The sequence below is a fragment of the Pseudophryne corroboree genome, chromosome 9 (assembly GCF_028390025.1).
Source record: "Pseudophryne corroboree isolate aPseCor3 chromosome 9, aPseCor3.hap2, whole genome shotgun sequence".
NCBI lineage: Eukaryota > Metazoa > Chordata > Amphibia > Anura > Myobatrachidae > Pseudophryne > Pseudophryne corroboree.
In genome coordinates, this window is record NC_086452.1 from 107,060,434 (window position 1) to 107,086,598 (window position 26,165).

Here is a 26,165-nt window from a genome sequence, read left to right on the forward strand (position 1 = left end):
TAAGATAGCACATACTGAGAGGCTAAACCCATCTGCAAATAACGTGTGATCAATTCCCCAACTGGAATGTAATGTTTACCCAATCATTTCCTGTGCTGTCGATTGCCAATCAATTATATTCTCTACAAGTAATGACTGACCTCAACCAATTAGTTTTAATTTTTACAACTAATGACCAGTCTTATAGATGCTTCCTCTCTCTTCTAATTACAAGAATGTCAAACTAAGCTAATCCCTTTCTCTGCTATTAAATCATCACTCATAATCACGCTTTCCTTTCTGCGGCTGTTAGTCAGGAATTAATGCTGATAGAACAGGTAATATTACACTTGCCTCGCCATTACTCCGCTGTATGTCCGTGAGTCCATCTTGCTGGACAAAAACAATGCATGTCCCCACAGGTGATTCTTCATTGCCCAATCGAGAGCCTCCTTCACAGTAAAACATGAAACACCATTAGCAAGGACAGGGATGAAAACCAATACTAGTAAGGCATACAATACTTGCCTACCTGACCCTCTCCATGAGGGAGAAGATGCTCTGTGCCTGGACTTTCCTGATAATGTCTGATTGCCATCACCTGTGGTGAAACACCTTTCTTATCAATTAACTAGCTCACCACAGGTGATGGCAATCATACATTACCAGGAAAGTCCAGGAACAGAGCATTTTCTCCCTCATGGAGAGGGTCAGGTAGGCAAGTATGTAGTAAGGCCAGTTACGTAAGGCCAGTTAGCTGGAAGGGAAGGAGAAAGCAGAATGCTGACCTTCCAGGTGCCTTTTTCTGCTCTTATTCAAGAGGGTGATACATTGAGTGTATTTAGGCTTTCCCTGTATCCCCGAGCTCTAATTAGTTGCCACTTTGCCTATCCATCTGATATTTATGTGCGACATCAGCCAAAATAATTCATCAAGCTAATGATTAACCTGTACTTGGGTAGTAATTAAAGCTTCCACTAAGATTCCTTATACAGTATATCACCTATTTTATGGAACACTAAACTCGTGTTTCTTATATGGATCCCACAAGCCTCCTAACATATTATAACAAGTAAGAGGTTCCAAATTAACAGTTAAAAATCAAATGTACTATAGGCATGTTTTAAATGGTCAGCATTAATTTATGGTGCATTTGACTAGAATCCCCTTTTTGTATTCATTCTCTATTTCCTGTGATAAAGGTGATAATGAGGAGAGGGTTTTTTATTTTTTTTTGCTATCCTTTCATTTCTTTTCTGGGAGGCCCAAAATGCCAATGCAGACAAGCAAAGTCTCAGTTCCTTCGCCAATGGGGAGTGGGGAATCCGGAGACAGAGGTTGAACTGTGGTTCATCCTCCTAGATCTATACACTTCTTCTAGAGAAAGTATACCTTGGTTTCAGTTAGTAAAAAGCCAATCAAAATAAAACAGCTCAAATGGAATGTCTTTATAGTAAAGTTAAAAGAAAAGCATTTAAAAAAAAAAACATTTCTTGATACAGGCCATATATATGTACTGATGGGGAGCCACATGACATAGTCAAACTTGGTAGAGTATATGAGACTTCAGAACACAATTTATATGCCTCATGAGGAGAGTGGCTTAACATGAGGGGCTTAGGGGAGGATGCAAGGAATAAGTGGTACCTGTTGGCGGTTACAGACCTTTGGAGAAAGCCACAAGGGATGTCCAGTAACTAGGGCCTTATTCTGATTTGGAAGTAAAGCAAAAAAAAAGCAAGTAACTGCTGTGCACTTGGGCACAGTAGCAGCACCGAGGTCGGTGACACCTGGTGCGGCCAATAGTATCCCCCTCGCGCTTCGTAGAGGGGGTGTGACCTCAGAGAAAGGAGCGTGGTCTCATGGGTGTCCCCGGTGATGTCATGAAGGGGCGTAGCCTGGCTGAAAGGCCTCCCCCGGTTACATCACTCCTGGTGCAGCCCAGAATCCCCAGAGATGTTGGACTGCCCCCCAGAAACTTGTGGCTCCTTCTCAGTAACAGGAAACGGCTGCTGCAGGATAATGGCACAGTGCAGCATACGGCTTCTATCACTGCAGAGGAGCCAGCATTTTGGTGTCACTCGCTCCAAGGGTAACACTAGAGTGCTGCCCCTCACCTCCCTTGTAAAGCCTGGACAAAACCATGTTGTACTGTAGGTGTGGCAGAAATAACGTGTGTGAAGAGAGATTTAGATTTGGGTCTGGAGTGTCCAAACTGAAAACTAAATTGCACTGTAAAAATAAAGCTGCAAAAGCAGCCAGTATTTACCCTGCACAGAAAGAGTATACATTTATTTGTTCCCATTGCATTGCAACATGGTTTATTCCAGATACAAAGTTACTTGCTTTTTTTTGCTTTACTTCCAAATCAGAATCAGGCCCTTAGACTTCAGTTTATCATATGGAGGTAAATAAGTTCTCTGACCTATTGGGCCTAGCATGAGTGTGCCCCAACTGTCAATTTACATAACAAACAGTAAGAAGAGGACCAGGCGTAAGGTTTAAGGGGGGTACACACGGAGAGATCCGTGCTTAAAATCTAAGCAATCTTGCTAGATTGCTTAGATTTTAAGCACGGATCTGCCGTGTGTATGCCCTCCAGCGATAGCGATGCGCGGCCCTCGTGCATCGCTATCACCGGTGCTAGATTGAGCCTGCATGCAGGCTCAATCTAGCGGGCTGCTCACTTCACCGTTGTGTGAAGTGAGCGCCACCCCGTCGGCTTTCCCCCTCGCTCAGCACATCGCGCTGTGCTGAGCGGGGTGAGAGATGTGTGCTGAGCGGTCTGTGTTAAGATCGCTCAGCACACATCTCTCCCGTGAGTACCCCCCTTAACACCACTGAACAATCACATAAACAGATCAATAATCTAGCCTAACAAAATTACAACTCTATACACAACAGAAAATCCCTGAAGGTCTTTCATCCCTGGAATGACAATCAAAACCATCAATGAGGCAAATCCCTGATTCCCTGATGGCCGATCCGAACTCTGTTGATCAATGACTCCCGTGATCGGCAAAATAAAAGACTTTAAAATTCCCTGACATACGGATTCCGATCATTTTTGGGTCGAAATCAGTGAATCAAGAATTTCAAACCTATTGGATTTTGTCGATTTTTTAACACAATCATCGTTACAATATAGAATTACTGTATGCCAATTGATTGTAGCTGTATGGGCTGCATAAGGTTCAGATTGACACTTCTATCTTTAGATTATCCCAGTGGTGGTGGAATAGACACCAATATCAATGTTGACTGAAACCAGACTGATATGCAATCATTTGTTTGCTAAAAATACAGTATGACTACAAAAACAAATGCACAGTTATTGCACCTGCTATTGGAGAAATAAACACCTCAGCTGCCTTTGCGAAAAACATCATTTGATGCACAGGGAAAGCCAAGATGTTGGTTACTTATTCAGTAATGATGTTCATGTGTGCTAAGTCATGTGCATATTACATAAGTAATGGAAATGCATCATTTTAATGGTCACCTTCCAATTTTCATTTCATCTGGCAAACAGTAGACACTAAGGAATTCTTTATGAAAGTGCAAAACTGAGGACAGTGCAAATGTTATTTGTAACTAGTCATACCCCTAGTTTATTGTGCCATTGTGCTGCTGTTTACAGAGAAGCACATGGATTTATTTGCACAGACGGCAACATTTTCATCTTCTTATAGATGTGCTGGAAATATTACTTGCTGAGAGCATACTAGATGCATAAACCCTCTCTAGAACAGTGGTTCTCAAGCTGTGTGCCTAGGCACCCAGGGGTGACTCAGGACACTTGCAGTGGTGCCTTTGGATTGGTGGTCCAGGACCAATTCAAATTATTTCTGGTCAATGTAATAGGCAAAACCAGTACTGGTGGCTGTCAGTCATAAAATATGTGGTCAAACAAAGCAGACCCTCACAACATAACTATACGAAAGACTTGGGCCACACATAGCGGTTTAGCGGGTACCGTTCAGTTGGCAGGAAGGAGCCTGCACATGGTCTCCTCACATATGCGGTGGTGCTGCATCCACCGGACCCAACCACAGCATGCTGCGGTTGAGCAGGATGACAGGACAGCAAGATTTCAACTAGAACACATACATTTGAATGTATGTGTTCACACAGTGCTACTGTGCCGTGGTGTGTTCCACTTGAAATCTGGTCGTGGAACTGGCCAGATCTTGTGCAGCAGCATTCTGAGGAAAGGCCAGTGTGTGAACCCAAAACGCTCCTTCCTGACAAGCGGCTTCCTGACATAGCTAAACCGCTATGTGTGGCCCAAGCCTAAGAATGACATATAAGTACAATTTACTTAATTTAATATTTCTTTCAAAAATTTTCAATAAGAAACTTTTGGCCTAGGGGTGTTGTGAAAAAAATTCTGATACTCTAGGCCACCGTGATTCAAAAAAGTTTGGAAACCACTGGTCTAGAAGATTTAGGGGGCATTCCCCCTATAGGCCCAAAGAGCATATTTCACATTAGATACTAATAATAATGATTGTAATATAAACACAATAAGATGATGTCAAAATGCCCCTTCACTCTCATTTAAGACATACAGTGGCTGAGCCTATACCAAAAAGTTTTTTAAGAGGAAAAACAAAACATCAAAAGAAAATAGGTTGTCACAAAGCGATAATAGAAAGACTTTAAAGGGAACCTATTTCCTTTTTGCGGTTTGCTCATTTCCACCTGGACCTCTAATAGACTGTGCAGAGACTTTTTATGGTGGCATATCCAGTGGTTGAGCTCTTCCTTATTCAGAAATACTATAGGTACATTTATCCAAATAGAAATATATTACATGCCCATATAGGCCTATTTCACAGATAGTAAATAAAAAGGTTTAATGTCCTGCAGACAGAAATATAGGAGGAAAAATGTATTCAGATGTTCATCCATAGAAATAATGAGAGAAGTAATAATTACTGTAGGTTATCTAGATCACCGACTAGTCTGTGGTAAGTGATAATATATACAGCAGGGACGTGCGGGCAGGGTAGTCAGGAAAGGCAAAGCTTAACCTGTAATACAGAGTTTTGACTATAAAAATGATTGGAATAATACAAAGAAGATATTTATAACTGGACCAATAGCATCATACACTGGTTATACGATGTGTCCCTCTCTGTCTTTGTTCTGTATACTCCTGGGTGTGCTATAACCCACTAGGCTGCGACTGCTCGCAGCCACGGGTCTGCAATGCAGAGTGAAAGGCAGCAGGAGTGTGCATATTTATGGGTCCCTCTCTGCATGCTGGGTACACAATGCAGCAACAACAGAGGGAGACACATCTGTACTGCACATTGTGCACTGGATCCATAAGTCATATATGTGTGTGTATATCTGGCTCTCATACTAGCCAGTACCTCCCAAGTCATTGACCTCACCACACGTCATTGATATACAATACAGAAAGCGTGACTGCACAAGAAGAGAACATAAGACCTTTGAAACAAAATGATCTTTGTACAGTCATATGCCCACTTGCAGAGGATCGGGAGAAGATAAAATTAAGTTAAAGTGATACAGCAAAGTGAAGAAATACAGACAGCAGCAATGAAATAGTATCATTAGAGAATGAAGCCAAGAATCACATTTTATTACAGTTATCAAAGCAAAGTCTTCCCAAAGTAAAAAGGTTAGAGATTTAGCAGAGTGACCCAGCAAATAAGCGTTGGCGATGCTGTCTATATAGGAAGGTGGGCAACTTGCTTTTTTTCGACCAAAGAATAACAGCCTAGTGAATTTCTCCATGGCTCGTGTAGCGGTGTCTGACGTAAATGGGGACTCCCCGGTCAGAAGATCCACTTGTGCACCATCAGGCATGAGATGTGGCTCCTCGCTTGGATAGATGAGGTCACTGTACTGTTGTTCTTTCTGGTATTTTTCCCGCTTACAGTCTTGAAGCAATAATTCTGCCACATCTGTCCCAACAATATGCTAAATAAGACAGAAACCACTCATCATAAATACAATACTATGGTTCAAAGATTGCTAAGTGGTTCAACTCATGCAAGTTTCATAGCCAAAATATTTTTGGTGTGAGAAACTGAATGCATTGCGAGATAAACAGTACATTAAGAACTTACTGCAAATATAACGTATTGTTCCAGGTTAGGAAAATAAGTGCTGTTAGACACTATGGAACTAAATCACTCCATGCATTTATTCTACCGGTCCAGCTAAGTTGTCATTGTAGCATCCCTATCAGCGGAGAGGGGTGTTGGCAAAGTACCAACAGAGAACACCTTTTTAAGGTCCACTGAATATATATATTTATATACTGAAACCAAGTTCTTATAGCCCTTCTTTTCCTTGAAAAACATGATGCCTTTCCAAATGATCTGCGGTACAGTAAAATGAATTGTAATTGAACTACAGATTCACTGAAAGTTTATAAACTTTTCAAATAAAATGCCTTGGGACAGGTGCTGACAATCACCAAGCCGCCAGATCCTCGTTGGTTTAATTCTCCCAATCTCTTCAACTTCATAATGCAAACAGAGCAATTAATTACTACAAGCCAGAACTCTTGGCCTAAAACCACACGCATAAAAGGAATCTGCATAATGTTAATTAAGGAAAACCATATTTACATAATAGATGATGGACTACGCTATAAATGTATATTGAAACAGCACTCCATGGATGTTGCAAAGTGACATTCTTTCAGTGATAATGTGAGGCAGATTTGTAGTGTTGTGTTCGACGTACCCCATTCTGCCGACACATCTGCAGCAACACCTGCCATAGCAAAGCATCATCTCGACTCCTTGGGCCCTGTGTGCACAGGCACTGGCTCACATTCTGCTGGCAATAGCTCATTACATCTACTTTATGTAAATCCTCCCTGTAGGGTGCCAAGCCAGAGAAGAAAGAGAGACATTAGTCCACATGGAATACCTACATTTATGTTGAATGTGTAACTTTATGATAGAGTAAACACACCATGCAAAATGTGATTCTGTTTACGACGTAAACAATTATAGCTATATACTGCAGTCATTCATTACAATACATCCAAGTCAAATTGGAGAAAACATGAGAAACAGACACACATTCAAAGGTGTTCAAAAATAATCAAATATTAAAATAATATCACAACACCACCGATGTCAAACAGGAGATAACCACAGTTAGTCATGAGATACTTAACACCCCAGCTATGGATCAAAAGTCATTTATTTGGTTTAAGGAAGTAAAATTGTTTGGAATTTGCTCTGTCTGGCACCTCTTGGGTCGAGGGCTCTGATTGGATGCCTGCTTATCCGTCTGGCTCCTGAAATTTACATTTCTGAAATTTTCTTGCATTCTGCAGCAGAAAGACTGTGGGCTAGGCACGAAGGCTGAGTGTCTTGCAAATGGTTGAGTTGTAAGATATAGTTAAGTTGACAGCAGCTGAGTGTTTCATCCTAATTTTTTTTAATTTATAAGACTTTAAAAAAAAAATAGCAACGACTTGAAAAAACAAAGAAAATCAACAAAACATGCAGTGAACACAAAACAGACATAGCAATAGTGTAATATCACAGTTCTCAAGGCAAGGCAATTGCAGCAATATAACTATTAAACTCATAGAATGACAGTGCTAACCAGTACTAACAGTTGGTGGCATAGTGGCAAACGGGCATCCAACATAGGAAGCTGACTTGTGAATATGATCAAATTTAAGCAAATTGTTTCTTTTGGTGAACACAAACATCTTACGGTGTACAGTTTAGTTAACTAGTATTGCCAAACATAAAACTGAGGCCCCAAAGGTGCCACCCAGGTCTGTGCTAAAAAGACATTGCCCAACATTCAAGTATTGATTACAATAATGCCTAGTATATTTATCTAAGAGATTCTCAACTACTTAACAAACAGACCCTCAGGACGAGCAGCAGGGTCTGCACTCCAATGGCAGTAAACCCTTTTATAACTCTAAACCAAAATTAATGTATGTGGGGCAGGAACACACAAGATATCAAAATTTACCCAATGAAACTCTGCAATTAGGAGAATCAGGACTAGCCTGACCACTGAACTTATGTATGCGGACAAGGGTGAGATGTTTAATGCAAGATATTAATTTGAATTTATTGAAACCTAATAGAAGTAGTCAATCCATGGGGGACTTCTCAACACACTTTCTTATTCTTTATCTTGTATTGCCTCCTCTCCAATCATTTAAGCTGAGGCAAAACTTCCTTGTGAAATTCACTTAGCAACAAAAAAGAAATAGAGGAAACAAAAAGGTTCACAAATACTTCCTGCATTCTATGGGTCCTCTGAGTAAACTGAAGCTGGAAGGCAAAGTTGTAGATATTGAAAGACACCAAACGCAGTATTCAGGTTATCAAAGGATTGACCATAGTTCTCCAATATGGACCACTCCCCATCGGCCACAAGTGGCTCTACGATTTCAGAATCCAAGTTCAGGCACTTTAGTTGTCTCCCAGAGCACTGATCAAATTATGAACCACAAATTTTTATTACCTGGTGGAGTATGTAAAGCCTGATCAACATCACTCTTGCCACAACAAGGCCTGCAAGAGGGAGTGACAAGAGACAGCCTGATCAACCAACAAAATCTGTCGGTCCCGACTCTCACTATTCCATACCTACAACTTCAGTTGAGTTAATTTTGATGCATTGTTGTATTGGAGAAAGGGTCTGATTCATGTTTGTGTAAGTAAAGCAAAAGAAGTAAGCAACGTTGTGTCATCTTGACTAGAATGATTCTCCTTGTGATAAACAAGGGTTCCCTATGCCATACCTGTATTCTGAATTTTAAAATTGTGCAATTGCAGATTAATATTAACATTAAACATAATCCGACATGTTGCAAATAATCCAGGTATTTAAAATGAATTGTTCACTGTAAGGGCAAGTATGGTAGGGAATCATCTAATGGGCGACCACTTCTCAGAGGAAGGATATGTGATTTGGAACAATTAAATCACAGACCCAAACTTGGACTAAAATTTTCTATCACACTCAGCAGTTTAGACACTGGCCCTCATTCCGAGTTGTTCGCTCGCAAGCTGCTTTTAGCATCTTTGCACACGCTAAGCCGCCGCCTACTGGGAGTGAATCTTAGCATAGTAGATTTGCGAACGAAAGATTAGCAGATTTGCGAATAGACACTTCTTAGCAGTTTCTGAGTAGCTCGTGACTTACTCTGCCACTGCGATCAGTTCAGTCAGTTTCGTTCCTGGTTTGACGTCACAAACACACCCAGCGTTCGCCCAGACACTCCCCCGTTTCTCCAGCCACTCCCGCGTTTTTCCCAGAAACGGCAGCGTTTTTTCGCTCACTCCCATAAAACGGCCAGTTTCCGCCCAGAAACACCCACTTCCTGTCAATCACACTACGATCACCAGAACTAAGAAAAAACCTCGTAATGTCGTGAGTAAAATACCAAACTTAATAGCAAATTTACTTGGCGCAGTCGCACTGCGGACATTGCGCATGCGCATTAGCGACTAATCGCTCCGTTGCGAAAAAAAAATAACGAGCGATCAACTCGGAATGACCACCACTGACTCTCCAAAGTCCAACAGAAAGAGTATCATGTCATACTGTCTGTGAGGAGTGTGATGCACTAGATGAAAAACTTTAATACCCAATTGTTTGCTAATCTTACAGATTAAGTTACTCAATTGGCATTGCAAAAAGAAGGGATGACAAATAACACCCTTATGAATCTTAAAGGGGATGTATTCACACAGATTCAAACCATTGGATGGAAATACAGTAACTTTACCCAGCCCAAAAAGACAAGGCCCACTGCAAGCTTTTCTATGGTAGCTCAGAGGATGGTCCATTCTAGACAGTCTTTAAGAGCACAACACTTTAGGACCATCTACAGTAGGAAATTTACATCCTCCTCTGCCTTTTCTTCGTATGTCACTTGGAGGAGAGTATACAACTGCATTAAATTTACAGCCCAGGTATGAAATGCATTTGATCCCATGGGATTATGGTTGTGATAACTTAATTAAGGCAAATCACAGGAATTTGGGCAAGTGCCTGTCATGTGCGGCTGCTGCGACTCGATATTTGATTGGCTCTCGGCCGCTGCATAGTGACTTACATGGTGTTGTGGCTCCTTCCTGTCCTGTTTGGAAATACCTTGTTACCTGACTCCAGCCTGATTACTCCTGTGATTGGTCTGTCTCCCTTTTATTAGGGATTCTGGTCAGTTCCTGCCTGTCAGTGACATTCCCTAGTTCCTGACTCAAGTGAGCTCATCACGCAGTTGCTGTACTCTGTGAAATTCCCAGTCTGTTCTATGTCCTGGTGCCCTGTCATTGTGTTCCCATATCCTTCTATCCTGCCTCAGTCCTCAGTGTGCTCTCCCTGCCAGTCCTGCACCCGTGCCCTGTTGGATTCTGACATATACCTGCTATCCTGTGTCCTTTCCTGCTCCATGTCATTGTTTGCTGTGGCCAGTTACTCTCATGTCTGGTCCTGATCCGAGTCCAGGCTCCTGCCAGGTCTTTGGGAATATACCTTACTTGATCTTGTTCTATGTACATCCACGGTTGCCAATAGAAAAGTACATTCACTAGAGCCGTGCCTGTAGTCTCAAATCTGCAGCTAACTACAGTATTTCCAGTACACCTGAACCTGTACTACAGTCGCAGCTTAGTCACTTTGTTTGTATCCTGTCTGTTATTGCAGACTGCGGCTTAGTCACACAATTTATCCAGCAAGTCTGCCTGCAGTTAGGTTCAGTCTGTCAGCACTCAGCTTTAGATCCCACTACACACCCAGCTCCTGATTGTTTCTAGCAGTTAACCATTGCCTGGCCATGTTCACCTGCAACTAACACCGTAAAGTTGACATATACACAACATTTAGATATGCTGACAAAGCCTCAGGTTCATAAGCAACTGCAGAGGTACAGTATATATTTCCTTGTCAGATCAGAGGAATACTCCAGCTATTTCCAGAAACAGGACCTGTCTTAGTCACCCCTCTATAAAGTATTTCTGGAACTGCCACGTTAGTGTGTTCTGTCCTTACTGTATACACTAAACAGCTTCCACCTCTGTCTGCATATGAAAACTATGTGTCTGGCAAATAAAAACTTACCCATAAGGTGCATACACACTGTGCGATACGCTCCATGCAATTTTGGCCAACATATCCAAAACTGGCCAAAGGTGGTCGTTAACCCGGGAATGCACATCGGATATCGTTTGCAGCATACACACTGTGCGATATTTCTCTGACGTCCTAGTGGATGCTGGGAACTCCGTAAGGACCATGGGGAATAGCGGCTCCGCAGGAGACTGGGCACAAAAAGAAAAGCTTTAGGACTACCTGGTGTGCACTGGCTCCTCCCCCTATGACCCTCCTCCAAGCCTCAGTTAGATTTTTGTGCCCGACCGAGCTGGGTGCAATCTAGGAGGCTCTCCTGAGCTTCTTAGGAAAAGTTAGTTTTAGGTTTTTTATTTTCAGTGAGACCTGCTGGCAACAGGCTCACTGCATCGAGGGACTAAGGGGAGAAGAAGCGAACCTGCCTGCTTGCAGCCAGCTTGGGCTTCTTAGGCTACTGGACACCATTAGCTCCAGAGGGACCGAACACAGGCCCAGCCTCAGAGTCCGGTCCCAGAGCCGCGCCGCCGGCCCCCTTACAGAGCCAGAAGCAAGAAGAGGTCCGGAAAATCGGCGGCAGAAGACATCAGTCTTCACCAAGGTAGCGCACAGCACTGCAGCTGTGCGCCATTGCTCCTCATGCACCACACACTCCGGTCACTGATGGGTGCAGGGCGCTGGGGGGGGGCGCCCTGAGCAGCAATATAAACACCTTGGCTGGCTAAATTACATCACATATAACCCCAAGGGCTATATGGATGTATATTAACCCCTGCCAGATTCCGGAAAAAAAAGCGAGAGAAAAGTCAGCCGAGAAGGGGGCGGAGCCTATCTCCTCAGCACACTGGCGCCATTTTCCCTCACAGCTCCGCTGGAAGGACGTCTCCCTGACTCTCCCCTGCAGTCCTGCACTACAGAAAAGGGTAAAACAAGAGGGGGGGGGGCACTAATTAGGCACAGTATAATATACACAGCAGCTATAAAGGGAAAAACACTCTGTTTGGTGTTATCCCAACATATATATAGCGCTCTGGTGTGTGCTGGCATACTCTCCCTCTGTCTCCCCAAAGGGCTAGTGGGGTCCTGTCCTCTATCAGAGCATTCCCTGTGTGTGTGCTGTGTGTCGGTACAACTGTGTCGACATGTATGAAGAGGAAAATGATGTGGAGGCGGAGCAATTGCCTGTACTGGTGATGTCACCCCCTAGGGAGTCAACACCTGAGTGGATGAGCTTATGGAAGGATTTACGTGAAAGTGTCAGCTCTTTACAAAAGACAGTTGATGACATGATACAGCCGGCTACTCAGCTGGTGCCTGTCCAGGCGTCTCAAAGACCATCAGGGGCTCTAAAACGCCCGCTACCTCAGATGGTAGATACGGACGCCGACACGGATACTGACTCCAGTGTCGACGATGAAGAGACGAATGTGACTTCCAGTAGGGCCACACGTTACATGATTGAGGCAATGAAAAATGTTTTACACATTTCTGATAGTACAGGTACCACTAAAAAGGGTATTATGTTTGGTGAGAAAAAACTTCCTGTAGTTTTTCCTGCTTCTGAGGAATTAAATGAAGTGTGTGATGAAGCGTGGGTTTCTCCCGATAAAAGACTGATAATTCCTAAAAAGTTATTGGCATCATACCCCTTCCCGCCAGAGGATAGGGCACGTTGGGAAACACCTCCTAGGGTGGATAAAGCGCTCACATGCTTGTCAAAACAGGTGGCACTACCGTCTCCGGATACGGCCGCCCTTAAGGAACCTGCTGACAGAAAGCAGGAGAATATCCTAAAATGTATATACACTCACACGGGTGTTATACTGCGACCAGCAATCGCCTCAGCCTGGATGTGCAGTGCTGGGGTGGCTTGGTCGGATTCCCTGACTGAAAATATTGATACCCTGGATAGGGACACTATATTACTGACTATAGAGCATTTAAAAGATGCGTTTTTATATATGCGTGATGCACAGAGGGATATTTGCCGACTGGCATCAAGAGTAAGTGCGCTGTCCATATCTGCCAGAAGAGGGTTATGGACGCGGCAGTGGTCAGGTGATGCTGATTCCAAAAGGCATATGGAAGTATTGCCTTATAAAGGGGAGGAGTTATTTGGGGTAGGTCTATCGGACCTGGTATACACGGCAACTGCTGGGAAATCCACATTTTTACCCCAGGTAGCCTCTCAACATAAAAAGAAGCCGTATTATCAGGCGCAGTCCTTTCGGCCCCATAAGGGCAAGCGGGCGAAAGGTTCCTCATTTCTGCCCCGTGGCAGAGGGAGAGGAAAAAGGCTGCAGCAAACAGCCAGTTCCCAGGAACAGAAGCCCTCTCCCGCTTCTGCCAAGTCCTCAGCATGACGCTGGGGCTCTACAAGCGGACTCAGGCACGGTGGGGGCCCGTCTCAAGAATTTCAGCGCGCAGTGGGCTCACTCACAAGTGGATCCCTGGATCCTTCAAGTGGTATCTCAGGGGTACAAATTGGAATTCGAGGCGTCTCCCCCTCGCCGTTTCCTAAAGTCTGCCTTACCGACGTCTCCCTCCGACAGGGAGGCGGTATTGGAAGCCATTCACAAGCTGTATTCACAGCAGGTGATAATCAAGGTACCCCTCCTGCAACAGGGAAAGGGGTATTATTCCATGCTGTTTGTGGTACCGAAGCCGGATGGCTCGGTGAGACCTATTCTAAATCTAAAATCTTTGAACACTTACATACAGAGGTTCAAATTCAAGATGGAGTCACTCAGAGCGGTGATCGCGAACCTGGAAGAAGGGGATTATATGGTGTCTCTGGACATCAAGGATGCTTACCTCCATGTCCCAATTTACCCTTCTCACCAAGGTTACCTCAGGTTTGTGGTACAGAACTGCCACTATCAGTTTCAGAAGCTGCCGTTTGGATTGTCCACGGCGCCCCGGGTCTTTACCAAAGTAATGGCCGAAATGATGATACTCCTTCGAAGGAAGGGAGTTTTAATTATCCCTTACTTGGACGATCTCCTGATAAGGGCAAGATCCAAGGAACAGTTGGTAGTCGGAGTAGCACTGTCTCAAGTAGTGCTGCGGCAGCACGGTTGGATTCTCAATATCCCAAAATCGCAGCTGATCCCGACGACACGTCTTCTATTCCTAGGGATGATCCTGGACACAGTCCAGAAAAAGGTGTTTCTCCCGGAAGAGAAAGCCAGAGAGTTATCCGAGCTAGTCAGAAACCTCCTAAAACCAGGCCAAGTATCAGTGCACCAATGCACAAGGGTCCTGGGAAAAATGGTAGCTTCCTATGAAGCAATCCCATTCGGCAGATTCCACGCAAGAACATTCCAGTGGGACCTGCTGGACAAATGGTCCGGATCGCATCTTCAGATGCATCAGCGGATAACCCTGTCCACAAGGACAAGGGTGTCTCTCCTGTAGTGGTTGCAGAGTGCTCATCTTCTAGAGGGCCGCAGATTCGGCATTCAGGACTGGGTTCTGGTGACCACGGATGCCAGCCTGCGAGGCTGGGGAGCAGTCACACAGGGATGAAACTTCCAGGGCTTGTGGTCAAGCCTGGAGACATCACTTCACATAAATATCCTGGAGTTAAGAGCCATTTACAATGCTCTAAGCCAAGCAAGACCTCAGCTTCAAGGTCAGCCGGTGCTGATCCAGTCGGTCAACATCACGGCAGTCGCCCATGTAAACAGACAGGGCGGCACAAGAAGCAGGAGGGCAATGGCAGAAGCTGCAAGGATTCTTCGCTGGGCGGAAAATCATGTGATAGCACTGTCGGTAGTGTTCATTCCGGGAGTGGACAACTGGGAAGCAGACTTTCTCAGCAGGCACGACCTCCACCCGGGAGAGTGGGGACTTCACCCAAAAGTCTTCCACATGATGATAAACCGTTGGGAAAAACCAAAGGTGGACATGATGGCGTCCCGCCTCAACAAAAAACTGGACAGGTATTGCGCCAGGTCAAGGGACCCTCAAGCAATAGCTGTGGACGCTCTGGTAACACCGTGGGTGTACCAGTCGGTGTATGTGTTCCCTCCTCTGCCTCTCATACCCAAGGTGCTGAGAATTATACGGCGGGGAGGAGTAAGAACTATTCTCGTGGCTCCGGATTGGCCAAGAAGGACTTGGTACCCGGAACTTCAAGAGATGCTCACAGAGGACCCGTGGCCTCTACCTCTGAGAAGGGACCTGCTCCAGCAGGGACCCTGTCTGTTCCAAGACTTACCGCGGCTGCGTTTGACGGCATGGCGGTTGAACGCCGGATCCTAAAGGAAAAAGGCATTCCAGACGAAGTCATCCCTACTTTGATAAAAGCCAGAAAGGATGTAACCGCAAAGCATTATCACCGCATCTGGCGGAAATATGTTGCGTGGTGCGAGGCCAAAAAGGCCCCGACGGAGGAATTTCAACTGGGTCGATTCCTGCATTTCCTGCAAGCAGGAGTGTCTATGGGCCTAAAGTTAGGATCCATTAAGGTCCAGATTTCGGCCCTGTCGATTTTCTTTCAGAGAGAACTGGCTTCAGTGCCTGAAGTCCAGACGTTTGTTAAGGGAGTGCTACATATACAGCCTCCTTTTGTGCCTCCAGTGGCACCCTGGGATCTGAATGTTGTTTTGGATTTCCTAAAATCACATTGGTTTGAACCACTCAACACTGTGGAATTAAAATATCTCACATGGAAAGTGGTCATGTTGTTGGCCCTGGCTTCAGCCAGGCGTGTGTCCGAATTGGCGGCTTTATCCTGTAAAAGCCCTTACCTGATTTTTCATACGGACAGGGCAGAATTGAGGACTCGTCCTCAATTTCTCCCAAAGGTGGTGTCAGCGTTTCATCTGAACCAGCCTATTGTGGTACCTGCGGCTACTAAGGACTTGGAGGACTCCAAGTTGCTGGACGTTGTCAGGGCCCTGAAAATATATGTTTCCAGGACGGCTGGAGTCAGAAAATCTGACTCGCTATTTATCCTGTACGCACCCAACAAGCTGGGTGCTCCTGCTTCTAAGCAGACTATTGCTCGCTGGGTTTGTAGTACAATTCAGCTTGCGCATTCTGTGGCAGGCCTGCCACAGCCAAAATCTGTAAAAGCCCACTCCACAAGGAAGGTGGGCTCATCTTGGGCGGCTGCCCGAGGGGTCTCGGCTTTACAACTCTGCCGAGCTGCTACTTGGTCAGGGTCAAATACTTTTGTAAAATTTTACAAATTTGACACTCTGGCTGAGGAGGACCTGGAGTTTTCTCACTCGGTGCTGCAGAGTCATCCGCACTCTCCCGCCCGTTTGGGAGCTTTGGTATAATCCCCATGGTCCTTACGGAGTTCCCAGCATCCACTAGGACGTCAGAGAAAATAAGAATTTACTTACCGATAATTCTATTTCTCGTAGTCCGTAGTGGATGCTGGGCGCCCATCCCAAGTGCGGATTATCTGCAATACTTGTACATAGTTATTGTTAACAAATCGGGTTATTGTTGTTGTGAGCCATCTATCCAGAGGCTCCTCTGTTATCATGCTGTTAACTGGGTTCATATCACAGGTTGTACGGTGTGATTGGTGTGGCTGGTATGAGTCTTACCCGGGATTCAAAATCCTTCCTTATTGTGTACGCTCGTCCGGGCACAGTATCCTAACTGAGGCTTGGAGGAGGGTCATAGGGGGAGGAGCCAGTGCACACCAGGTAGTCCTAAAGCTTTTCTTTTTGTGCCCAGTCTCCTGCGGAGCCGCTATTCCCCATGGTCCTTACGGAGTTCCCAGCATCCACTACGGACTACGAGAAATAGAATTATCGGTAAGTAAATTCTTATTTTTAGTCAATATCACTTAGAAGGGGAAAAATTAGCGATATTGACTAAAATATCACACAGTGTGTATGCACCTTTCGACTTATCCAGAAGGTGGTCAGATCACTCTCTCTAGGCTGACAGCCAAGCCATGGAAGAGAAGTACAACCTATCACAAGATGTACAGATGTGTCCTCACACTGTGGCTTCCATGACACCAAACAGCCCCTCTCTGCAGCTTTTCACTCATAATGTGCATCTTATTAGCACAAATAAAACAACTGGAAGCAACAAAACTAATTTGATAGATTGCACTGATTAATTTGATATGCAACATTTGTCCAGCTGTGTGCAAATGAGTCTGAATCTCTATACAGCGTGCTATGATGCAGCGGACGTGGCTTTTACTCACGCCAAGTTCCATTGTGCTCCATCTGCGACTTTGTACATGATTAAAAAAAATTCCTGGGTGGTTAAAGTTGCACCCCAGCAGCTACATTACATTTTGCATATTGAGGCTAAGTGTATCAGGAAACTTCTCTGTGCCACAAGAATGCCTTCAATTCTGCAAGCCTACTAATTAAAGTGCCCTGGAGGCATGCTTTAAAGCTATCCCACAGGACAGGTATCAGGGCTGAGTTCCCATAATATAGGCATGCTGCATATCATTTTAATCAGCAGAAGCTGTTCGTGCATCCTATTGCATTACTTTTCAAGTAAGATGCATTTTCACTGGAAAAAAAAGACGCTTAGTGATACCGAGTTCCGCCACAGATTGACTTGAAGGGCCGTTTAGCGTGCAGAAAGGATGTAAGAGGACACATCTGTATTTAAACAGTATAAACAAAGTAAAACAAATGATAAGTAATGCCCTACATCTCATCAAAACAGACACCCCCACTAGAATAAAGACCACCAGAAGAATAACTGAAAATACGTTGTCAGGATCCGTCCTGTCTGGATACTTATGATATTTGTCTGTGGGCACAGGAACTTGGACCACTGGGCTATAGATGAAGCTGAAAATAGATAAGATAAAATGCTACAGGAGGAGACTCAGGTCTGAGGCAAGGCAGATAATCGGTCTTGAACCAGTGGTGACTGGGACCAGGCTAAAACCGATGAAACTTGGTGCCGAGCTTGAACCAGTGATGCTTGGACTGGGCTGAAACCAGTGAAAAACTGGAACTGGGTTATGACTGGAACCAGATTGCGGACCGGGACCAGAAGACGGTTGGAACCGGATTATGGTCAGGAACTGGACAGAGACTGGAACCAGATTACAAACAGAATAAGATTACGGTTGGAACCGGATTACGACTAGAACTGGATAATAGACAGAACACGCTGGGACCGGCTGTATCAGGAACCAGGCTGGAACTGGCAATGCTTGATGCCGAGCTGAAACTGGTTTTGCTGGAAGCCAGGCTGGAACTAGCAATGTTTGATGCCGGCCTGTAACCAACTATGCAAGAAGCCAGACTGGAACTGGCAATGCTATATACTGGGCACTGGATAGGAATTAGAGTTAGAGAGAACCAGAATCTGTAGTGCTGCTGAGCAGTTCAGAACTGGAAACCAAGTTAACCAGATGGAAACTGGCATTTTGCTGGTACCTGGGATGCTGCAGTGCATGTCAAAGCTGGAAGATGAATAAACCAGATTGGGACTGGTATTGCTGATATCAGTAGTGGAGTCATGAACAAACTGAAGACTGTGACTGTATGAAATACTTACAGTATACTGCAGTAGAAAGCTGAGGAAATACACACATCATAATATGCTTGCAGGAGAATGCTGGAGGTATCTGGGAAACAATGTACCAACAACACAGAATAAGATAATGTCCTTTGAAATGAGCATACTTTATTTCTAGAACTTGCACACAAAACAAATATATGACTTGCTTACAGGAGTGTCAGAGGTTAAACTGCAGTACATGGAGTCCGCAGACAAAGCTCACTAGAGAAGATTACAGAAGGCTGAAAACTTGAGCTCACTAAAGAAACTTGTAATCAGTGGAGTGCAGGAACTCAGAGCTCTTAGCTTGAGCTTGAATAGATACTCTGAAAACAAATACAGTATAAAGTAGCTTGGAAAGTTTAGCAACGCAGGTTCTTGTCAAGATAAAACCAAGCAATGTTGAACGATTAAGGACTCTTAGGAAGACTGCATCAAGCTGCAGATCAGGAACCAGGAAGTCAGTATGTCATTTATTGTTTGGGCAGTTAACTAATGAACAGGGAAGGTTAAAAAAGGAGCTTCAGATCACAGATTGGCTGCCATAGTCAGCGGAGGCAAAGAGTACATTGACTGAAGGAAAAGTGGTCAGCTGACAAGATCCAACATGGCGACGTCTATGCTTCAGGTCCACAACAGAAGTGTAACAAGGAAACTGATGAAGAAAAAGTGATGGATCACTTAGTACATAAACACAGAATTTGAAAGTCTGGATTCTGACAACTAAAGAGTAGCATAGAACCATGAACCAGATAAAGTATGTGGGCATAGGACAAGTTTTATATATTAACAATAAGTTATAGAGAAGAAAATGGGTACCCGCGCTGGCTGAATGGGGTCAAGTTGATAAATTATCAACAATACTACAAGTAATAAAAGTAATGATCACAACAATAATTTATAATGATATTAATAATAATAATGCGGATGGTTTGTTCTATGTAAAAAATATAACAATTTAATAACATCTCATATAAGACAGTTCTAAAAGAAGAGGAATTCCTCTTGCCACTAGGTGGCAATAAAAACAAAAATAAGGCTTATCTGGACAAAATTCATAAATTCACATTCTCCAATATTGAAGTATGTCCAATCCTAAAGGCTAGGACAGCCTCCCTCTGTGCATTCACTGTACTGGGTGGATATTTACCAGATCCCCTTGTTGATGTGCATCAGCATTGGAGCAAGTCCATAATGTAGCTGTAGGGGTATAGCCAGTTGAATGGAAAAATCCAGTGATGGGAGAAAGTCCAAATAGTGCCAAGGAGGACACGGCTTTTGCGGGCCGGTTAGGAGAACGGAGTCCAGATATAGCAGATGAATTCAAATCCAGATAGGCAGGGCTCAACGCGTTTCGCTGGTACCATCCAGCTTCCTCAGGAGCATATAATCCATAGGTGTAGGGTACTCTATTTATACCTTTACTAATAAGTCTATTAGTGTCACCTGTTTAGGTAATTACTAATACATAGAGACAAACCATCCAAAATACTGCAAGGACTATTCAGTCCAAAGTACACATTAGAAATCTGATCAAAAATCATATTAAACTTAAAAAACGAGTATAAATACCTCTTTTAAACCTATAAAAATATATAAGATAGTGCCGATCATGTGACACACATCGTCACATGATCGGCAAAGGGCAGTCCTATTGGTCCATACAGATGTCATTCAATATCCATGTTGTGTTAAGGAGCGTCCACGTGACGCGCGTCATCACGTCACGTGGGCGCAACCCGCTCGTGAGTTCCCCTTCATAGAGGAGCCCCGGAAGTCTCCAAGGTCTCTTGACTTGTGGAGACCTGAGGGAACCTCCCTATCAGTGTGTAGATGTTGCTTGACGGGCGCGTCCACGTGACGCGCATCATCGCGTCACGTGAGCGCAACCCACTCGTAGGATCCCCTTCCAAGTGGAGACCCGGAAGTCTCTTAGTGTGTTGGTCACTTCATCCCGTGCCTCCCCCATGCATCGGCTTCCGTACCGCACTGTTGCTATGGAAACCGGCAGGTCACTTTAAATCCCCTGAATCCATATATGGTTAACGTGTTACACTTTAATCAGAAATATACCTTGATAAACAAATAGAAGGCAGTACTAGTAAAGAAAGATCAATCAAGATTTGTAAAAAACCACTAATAAAAAAGTTCATCACAAAATAAACAGCGTTTGTTTTAAATGAGGAGAAACCCAAATATCTTTTCTCTTAAGCATATCATTATCAAAAAAGGTTTACATCAAGGGAAATATCAGTGGTCTTTTGTATAGACCCCAGGTTATTATACTTTAGACATCATTCTGGTGGCTGAAATGTATTAGTTCTTAACAAATTTCTAGTGGGTTGTATAATACTGAAAATCTCAATATATCAATATCTCATATCTCAATAAAAGTGTTCATATTTATAAATAAATCTCGTCTAATGACCAACAAAAGGTCTATTTATAAAGAACTAATGTTAGTATTTATCATATGGTAATCCTAATATCCATAACGTTATTAATAGTATTATCAGTCCTACCATAAACACCACTCTCAACAGTATTAGTATGAAAAATGTATAAATCATGATTTTAGATAGATCCTAATTTTGAGAGAGAGAGGGAAGGTTCCACATAACCCTAAATGACGGAGTTCAGTTCTATAGCTTCATTTAGTCCATCTGGATGTAATGAGTTGTATTTGAGCATCCAGAAGACCTCCCTACGACATAATTGGTTGAACCTATCACCCCCTCTTTCTGTTGGTGTGATATGTTCCAAACACACAATGGAAAGACAGGCAGGGTTGCCTTCATGTTTTGCTAAGTAGTGTCGTGGGACACTGTGTGTCACTAACTTGCGTATTATGTTACGGCGATGTTCCATGAACCGTGTGTGTATCGCTCTCGTGGTTCTACCAACGTAATTTAGGCCACACCCGCATGTTAGGACATATATCACAAATCTTGAATCACAATTCATAAAAGATTTAAGAATATATTTCTCAGAGGAACCGGGTATGGAGATATATGTAGTTTTGCGGTCCATATGGTGACACATAGTACATCTGGTCTTGCCGCATCTATGAGAGCCTACTGGTTTAGTAGTTAGCCAGTTTGAACCCTCTCCTTGTCCCTTCTTTGGAACAGGTTTAAAATGACTGGGTGCCAGAATGGTTTTAAGAGCTCTATTTTTCTTATATATAATTTGTGGTCTATCGGGTAGTATACTTCCTAAGACATTGTCCTGTTTTAATATCCTATAATTTCGACTGACAATAGTTCTAATTTCATTGGCGCATCTGTTATATTTACAGATAAACGCCAGTTCTCTTTCTTGTGTATCATGATTAGTAACTTTATTTCTAGAGGGGAGGAGTAGATCTTGTCTGTCCATATTCAGAACCTCCCTAAGAGCTTTGTCAAGAATATGTTGTGGGTATTCCCTATTTTTGAAAGAATCGATGAGTTGATTAGCTTGTATTTTGAACATATCTAAATTTGAACAGTTGCGTCTAAGTCGCATTAATTGCCCCTTAGGAATATTGTTCTTCCATGGGGCATAATGCGCACTTCTGTAATGTAAATATGAATTGGTATTTACAGGTTTGATAAAATTGGATGTAATGATAGTATTTTCTCTTATCTCAAGGGTCACATCCAGGAAATTTACACGGTTCCTGTCATAAGTGAAAGTGAAATTAAGATTGTGCATATTAGTTTGGAGTTGTGTAACAAATAAAGTGGCTGAAGAAAGGTCCCCATCCCAAATAATAAATAAATCATCTATGTACCGCCCATAGAACACCAGGTTCGCCTCCCAGGCCGCGTCCCACACATGGGCGTTGTCAAAATCCCCCATGTAGAGGTTCGCATAACTGGGGGCGAACCTAGTTCCCATGGCGGTACCTGTGAGTTGCAAATAATATTGGTGATTAAAAGTGAAATAATTATGTGTAAGGATAAAGTGAATGCATTGTATGAGAAAAGATTGATGCTGTTCCTCAAGAACTTGTATTTTATATAGCAGATCTGTAATAACTTTAATACCCATAGTGTGCGGTATATTCGTATACAGTGCCTGAACATCCAGGGTCAGGAAAGCATAAGTCTCCTTCCACTGGATCTGTTGAATTTTATTTAGAAAATCTTTAGTGTCTCTCAGGTGTGATTTCAATAATGGTACATGTGGTTGAAGAAAAGCATCAATATAAAAAGAAAGATTGGAGGTGAGTGAGTTGATGCCAGAAATAATTGGGCGCCCCGGTGGTGCTGTGAGGGACTTGTGAATCTTGGGGAGAAAATAGAAAGTGGGGGTGGTGGGGAAGTGGGGTAACAGGAACCGTGATTCCTCCCTGGATATGACCCCCTTGCTCAGCCCTGACTCCAAAAGTGTTTTGAGTTCTTGAGTAAATCTAGAAGTTGGATCCTGGGCAAGGACACTATAAAATTCCTTGTTTTCTAATTGATTAAGGGCTTCGGTCAGGTAGTATGACCTATTCATCACTACCAGGCCTCCGCCCTTATCGGCTTCCTTAATAATTATAGATGTATCCTGTGTGAGTTCTTTGATCGCTCTTCTCTCTTGCCTGGTGAGATTTGAGGTAACTTTAAAACTATTGTTGTTCTGTCCTACCAGTTGTTTAAAGTCCTCCAGTGTTACCTTGTAAAAGGATTCTATACAGCTGCTTTTAAATGAAATCGGAAAAAATTCCGATTTACACTTGAATTTGGGTCCTCCTCTTTGTATATCATATAGCTTCTCTATTTTATTGGGAGTGTTTTCCTGTGTATGGTTCTCATCCCACAGTTCTTCTAGTATTGCCAGCATATGGTGGTCTGAACTGTCCAGTACTATGGGTAGAGAATCATCGTTTTTTGCTAAAAGATTTTTCTTTGCAAAATATCTTCCTGCACAGGGTACGGATAAACCTATTTAGTTCAACGTACAAGTCAAAGATATTGGGGCCACTAGATGGAGAGAATTTTAAGCCTTTTTCTCAAAGTGAAAGTTCGGACTTAGACAGTGTTCTGTCTGACAGATTGAAAACACTCGATTTGGATGTGGAGGGGTCGACATTTATATCCTTCTGGGATTTTTTTGTCTTATGTCCTCCTCCTCTACATCCTCTAGGCTTAGATCTCTGCCTCTTTTTGGGGTGGTTCTCTGTTCGGTATCTAGAGCCCACCTTGGATTGGTTTTTGGGCGTGCCCCTAAAAAATTAGTCCTCTGTTCAGTCTGTTCAATCTAAAGATGATGAGAGTTTTGAAAGAAAAGACAGAATTATTAATGAGAAGGTCATTAAGTTTGAACAGGGTTTGATGGAAATGAAACAGAAGAAATTTAAACGTGATTTGACTGATTATGAGAATAATACTGTCCGCACGTTCAAATACAAACAAAATCATGTAGATAAAAATATTTACTCTAAAGAAACTAGATATCAAGAGCCCGGTACACACACGACACAGAAACGAGAACAATATTCTTCAGGTTACAGAGAATTTGTACATCCCAATAAATTTCAACCCCTAGCAGAATATAGGGATAGTGACACAGATTCTCCAAATCAATTTAATTCTTACAGATCAAATAGGAATAGACAGAATTATACGAAAAGTTACGGCAAATACACTGTCAGGGATAATGAATCCTCTGAACAGAGGACTAATTTTTTAGGGGCACGCCCAAAAACCAATCCAAGGTGGGCTCTAGATACCGAACAGAGAACCACCCCAAAAAGAGGCAGAGATCTAAGCCTAGAGGATGTAGAGGAGGAGGACATAAGACAAAAAAATCCCAGAAGGATATAAATGTCGACCCCTCCACATCCAAATCGAGTGTTTTCAATCTGTCAGACAGAACACTGTCTAAGTCCGAACTTTCACTTTTAGAAAAAGGCTTAAAATTCTCTCCATCTAGTGGCCCCAATATCTTTGACTTGTACGTTGAACTAAATAGGTTTATCCGTACCCTGTGCAGGAAGAGATATTTTGCAAAGAAAAATCTTTTAGCAAAAAACGATGATTCTCTACCCATAGTACTGGACAGTTCAGACCACCATATGCTGGCAATACTAGAAGAACTGTGGGATGAGAACCATACACAGGAAAACACTCCCAATAAAATAGAGAAGCTATATGATATACAAAGAGGAGGACCCAAATTCAAGTGTAAATCAGAATTTTTTCCGATTTCATTTAAAAGCAGCTGTATAGAATCCTTTTAAAAGGTAACACTGGAGGACTTTAAACAACTGGTAGGACAGAACAACAATAGTTTTAAAGTTACCTCAAATCTCACCAGGCAAGAGAGAAGAGCGATCAAAGAACTCACACAGGATACATCTATAATTATTAAGGAAGCCGATAAGGGCGGAGGCCTGGTAGTGATGAATAGGTCATACTACCTGACCGAAGCCCTTAATCAATTAGAAAACAAGGAATTTTATAGTGTCCTTGCCCAGGATCCAACTTCTAGATTTACTCAAGAACTCAAAACACTTTTGGAGTCAGGGCTGAGCAAGGGGGTCATATCCAGGGAGGAATCACGGTTCCTGTTACCCCACTTCCCCACCACCCCCACTTTCTATTTTCTCCCCAAGATTCACAAGTCCCTCACAGCACCACCGGGGCGCCCAATTATTTCTGGCATCAACTCACTCACCTCCAATCTTTCTTTTCATATTGATGCTTTTCTTCAACCACATGTACCATTATTGAAATCACACCTGAGAGACACTAAAGATTTTCTAAATAAAATTCAACAGATCCAGTGGAAGGAGACTTATGCTTTCCTGACCCTGGATGTTCAGGCACTGTATACGAATATACCGCACACTATGGGTATTAAAGTTATTACAGATCTGCTATATAAAATACAAGTTCTTGAGGAACAGCATCAATCTTTTCTCATACAATGCATTCACTTTATCCTTACACATAATTATTTCACTTTTAATCACCAATATTATTTGCAACTCACAGGTACCGCCATGGGAACTAGGTTCGCCCCCAGTTATGCGAACCTCTACATGGGGGATTTTGACAACGCCCATGTGTGGGACGCGGCCTGGGAGGCGAACCTGGTGTTCTATGGGCGGTACATAGATGATTTATTTATTATTTGGGATGGGGACCTTTCTTCAGCCACTTTATTTGTTACACAACTCCAAACTAATATGCACAATCTTAATTTCACTTTCACTTATGACAGGAACCGTGTAAATTTCCTGGATGTGACCCTTGAGATAAGAGAAAATACTATCATTACATCCAATTTTATCAAACCTGTAAATACCAATTCATATTTACATTACAGAAGTGCGCATTATGCCCCATGGAAGAACAATATTCCTAAGGGGCAATTAATGCGACTTAGACGCAACTGTTCAAATTTAGATATGTTCAAAATACAAGCTAATCAACTCATCGATTCTTTCAAAAATAGGGAATACCCACAACATATTCTTGACAAAGCTCTTAGGGAGGTTCTGAATATGGACAGACAAGATCTACTCCTCCCCTCTAGAAATAAAGTTACTAATCATGATACACAAGAAAGAGAACTGGCGTTTATCTGTAAATATA

The 26,165-nt window shown here is 43.0% G+C and overlaps 1 protein-coding gene across 3 annotated transcripts in view; it reads right to left on the reverse strand.

Moving 5' to 3' along the window:
* Positions 1-26,165, reverse strand: part of SEC16B (SEC16 homolog B, endoplasmic reticulum export factor) — a 327,501-nt gene that overhangs the window by 192,646 nt on the left and 108,690 nt on the right. For all 3 annotated transcript variants that reach the window (XM_063939718.1, XM_063939716.1, XM_063939717.1), the window contains exons 9-11: positions 6,709-6,844; positions 5,707-5,934; positions 334-431 (exon numbers count right to left, since the gene is read on the reverse strand). In XM_063939718.1, coding sequence (XP_063795788.1) covers positions 334-431; positions 5,707-5,934; positions 6,709-6,844 — 462 coding nt within the window. The remainder of the gene's footprint in view (positions 1-333; positions 432-5,706; positions 5,935-6,708; positions 6,845-26,165) is intronic.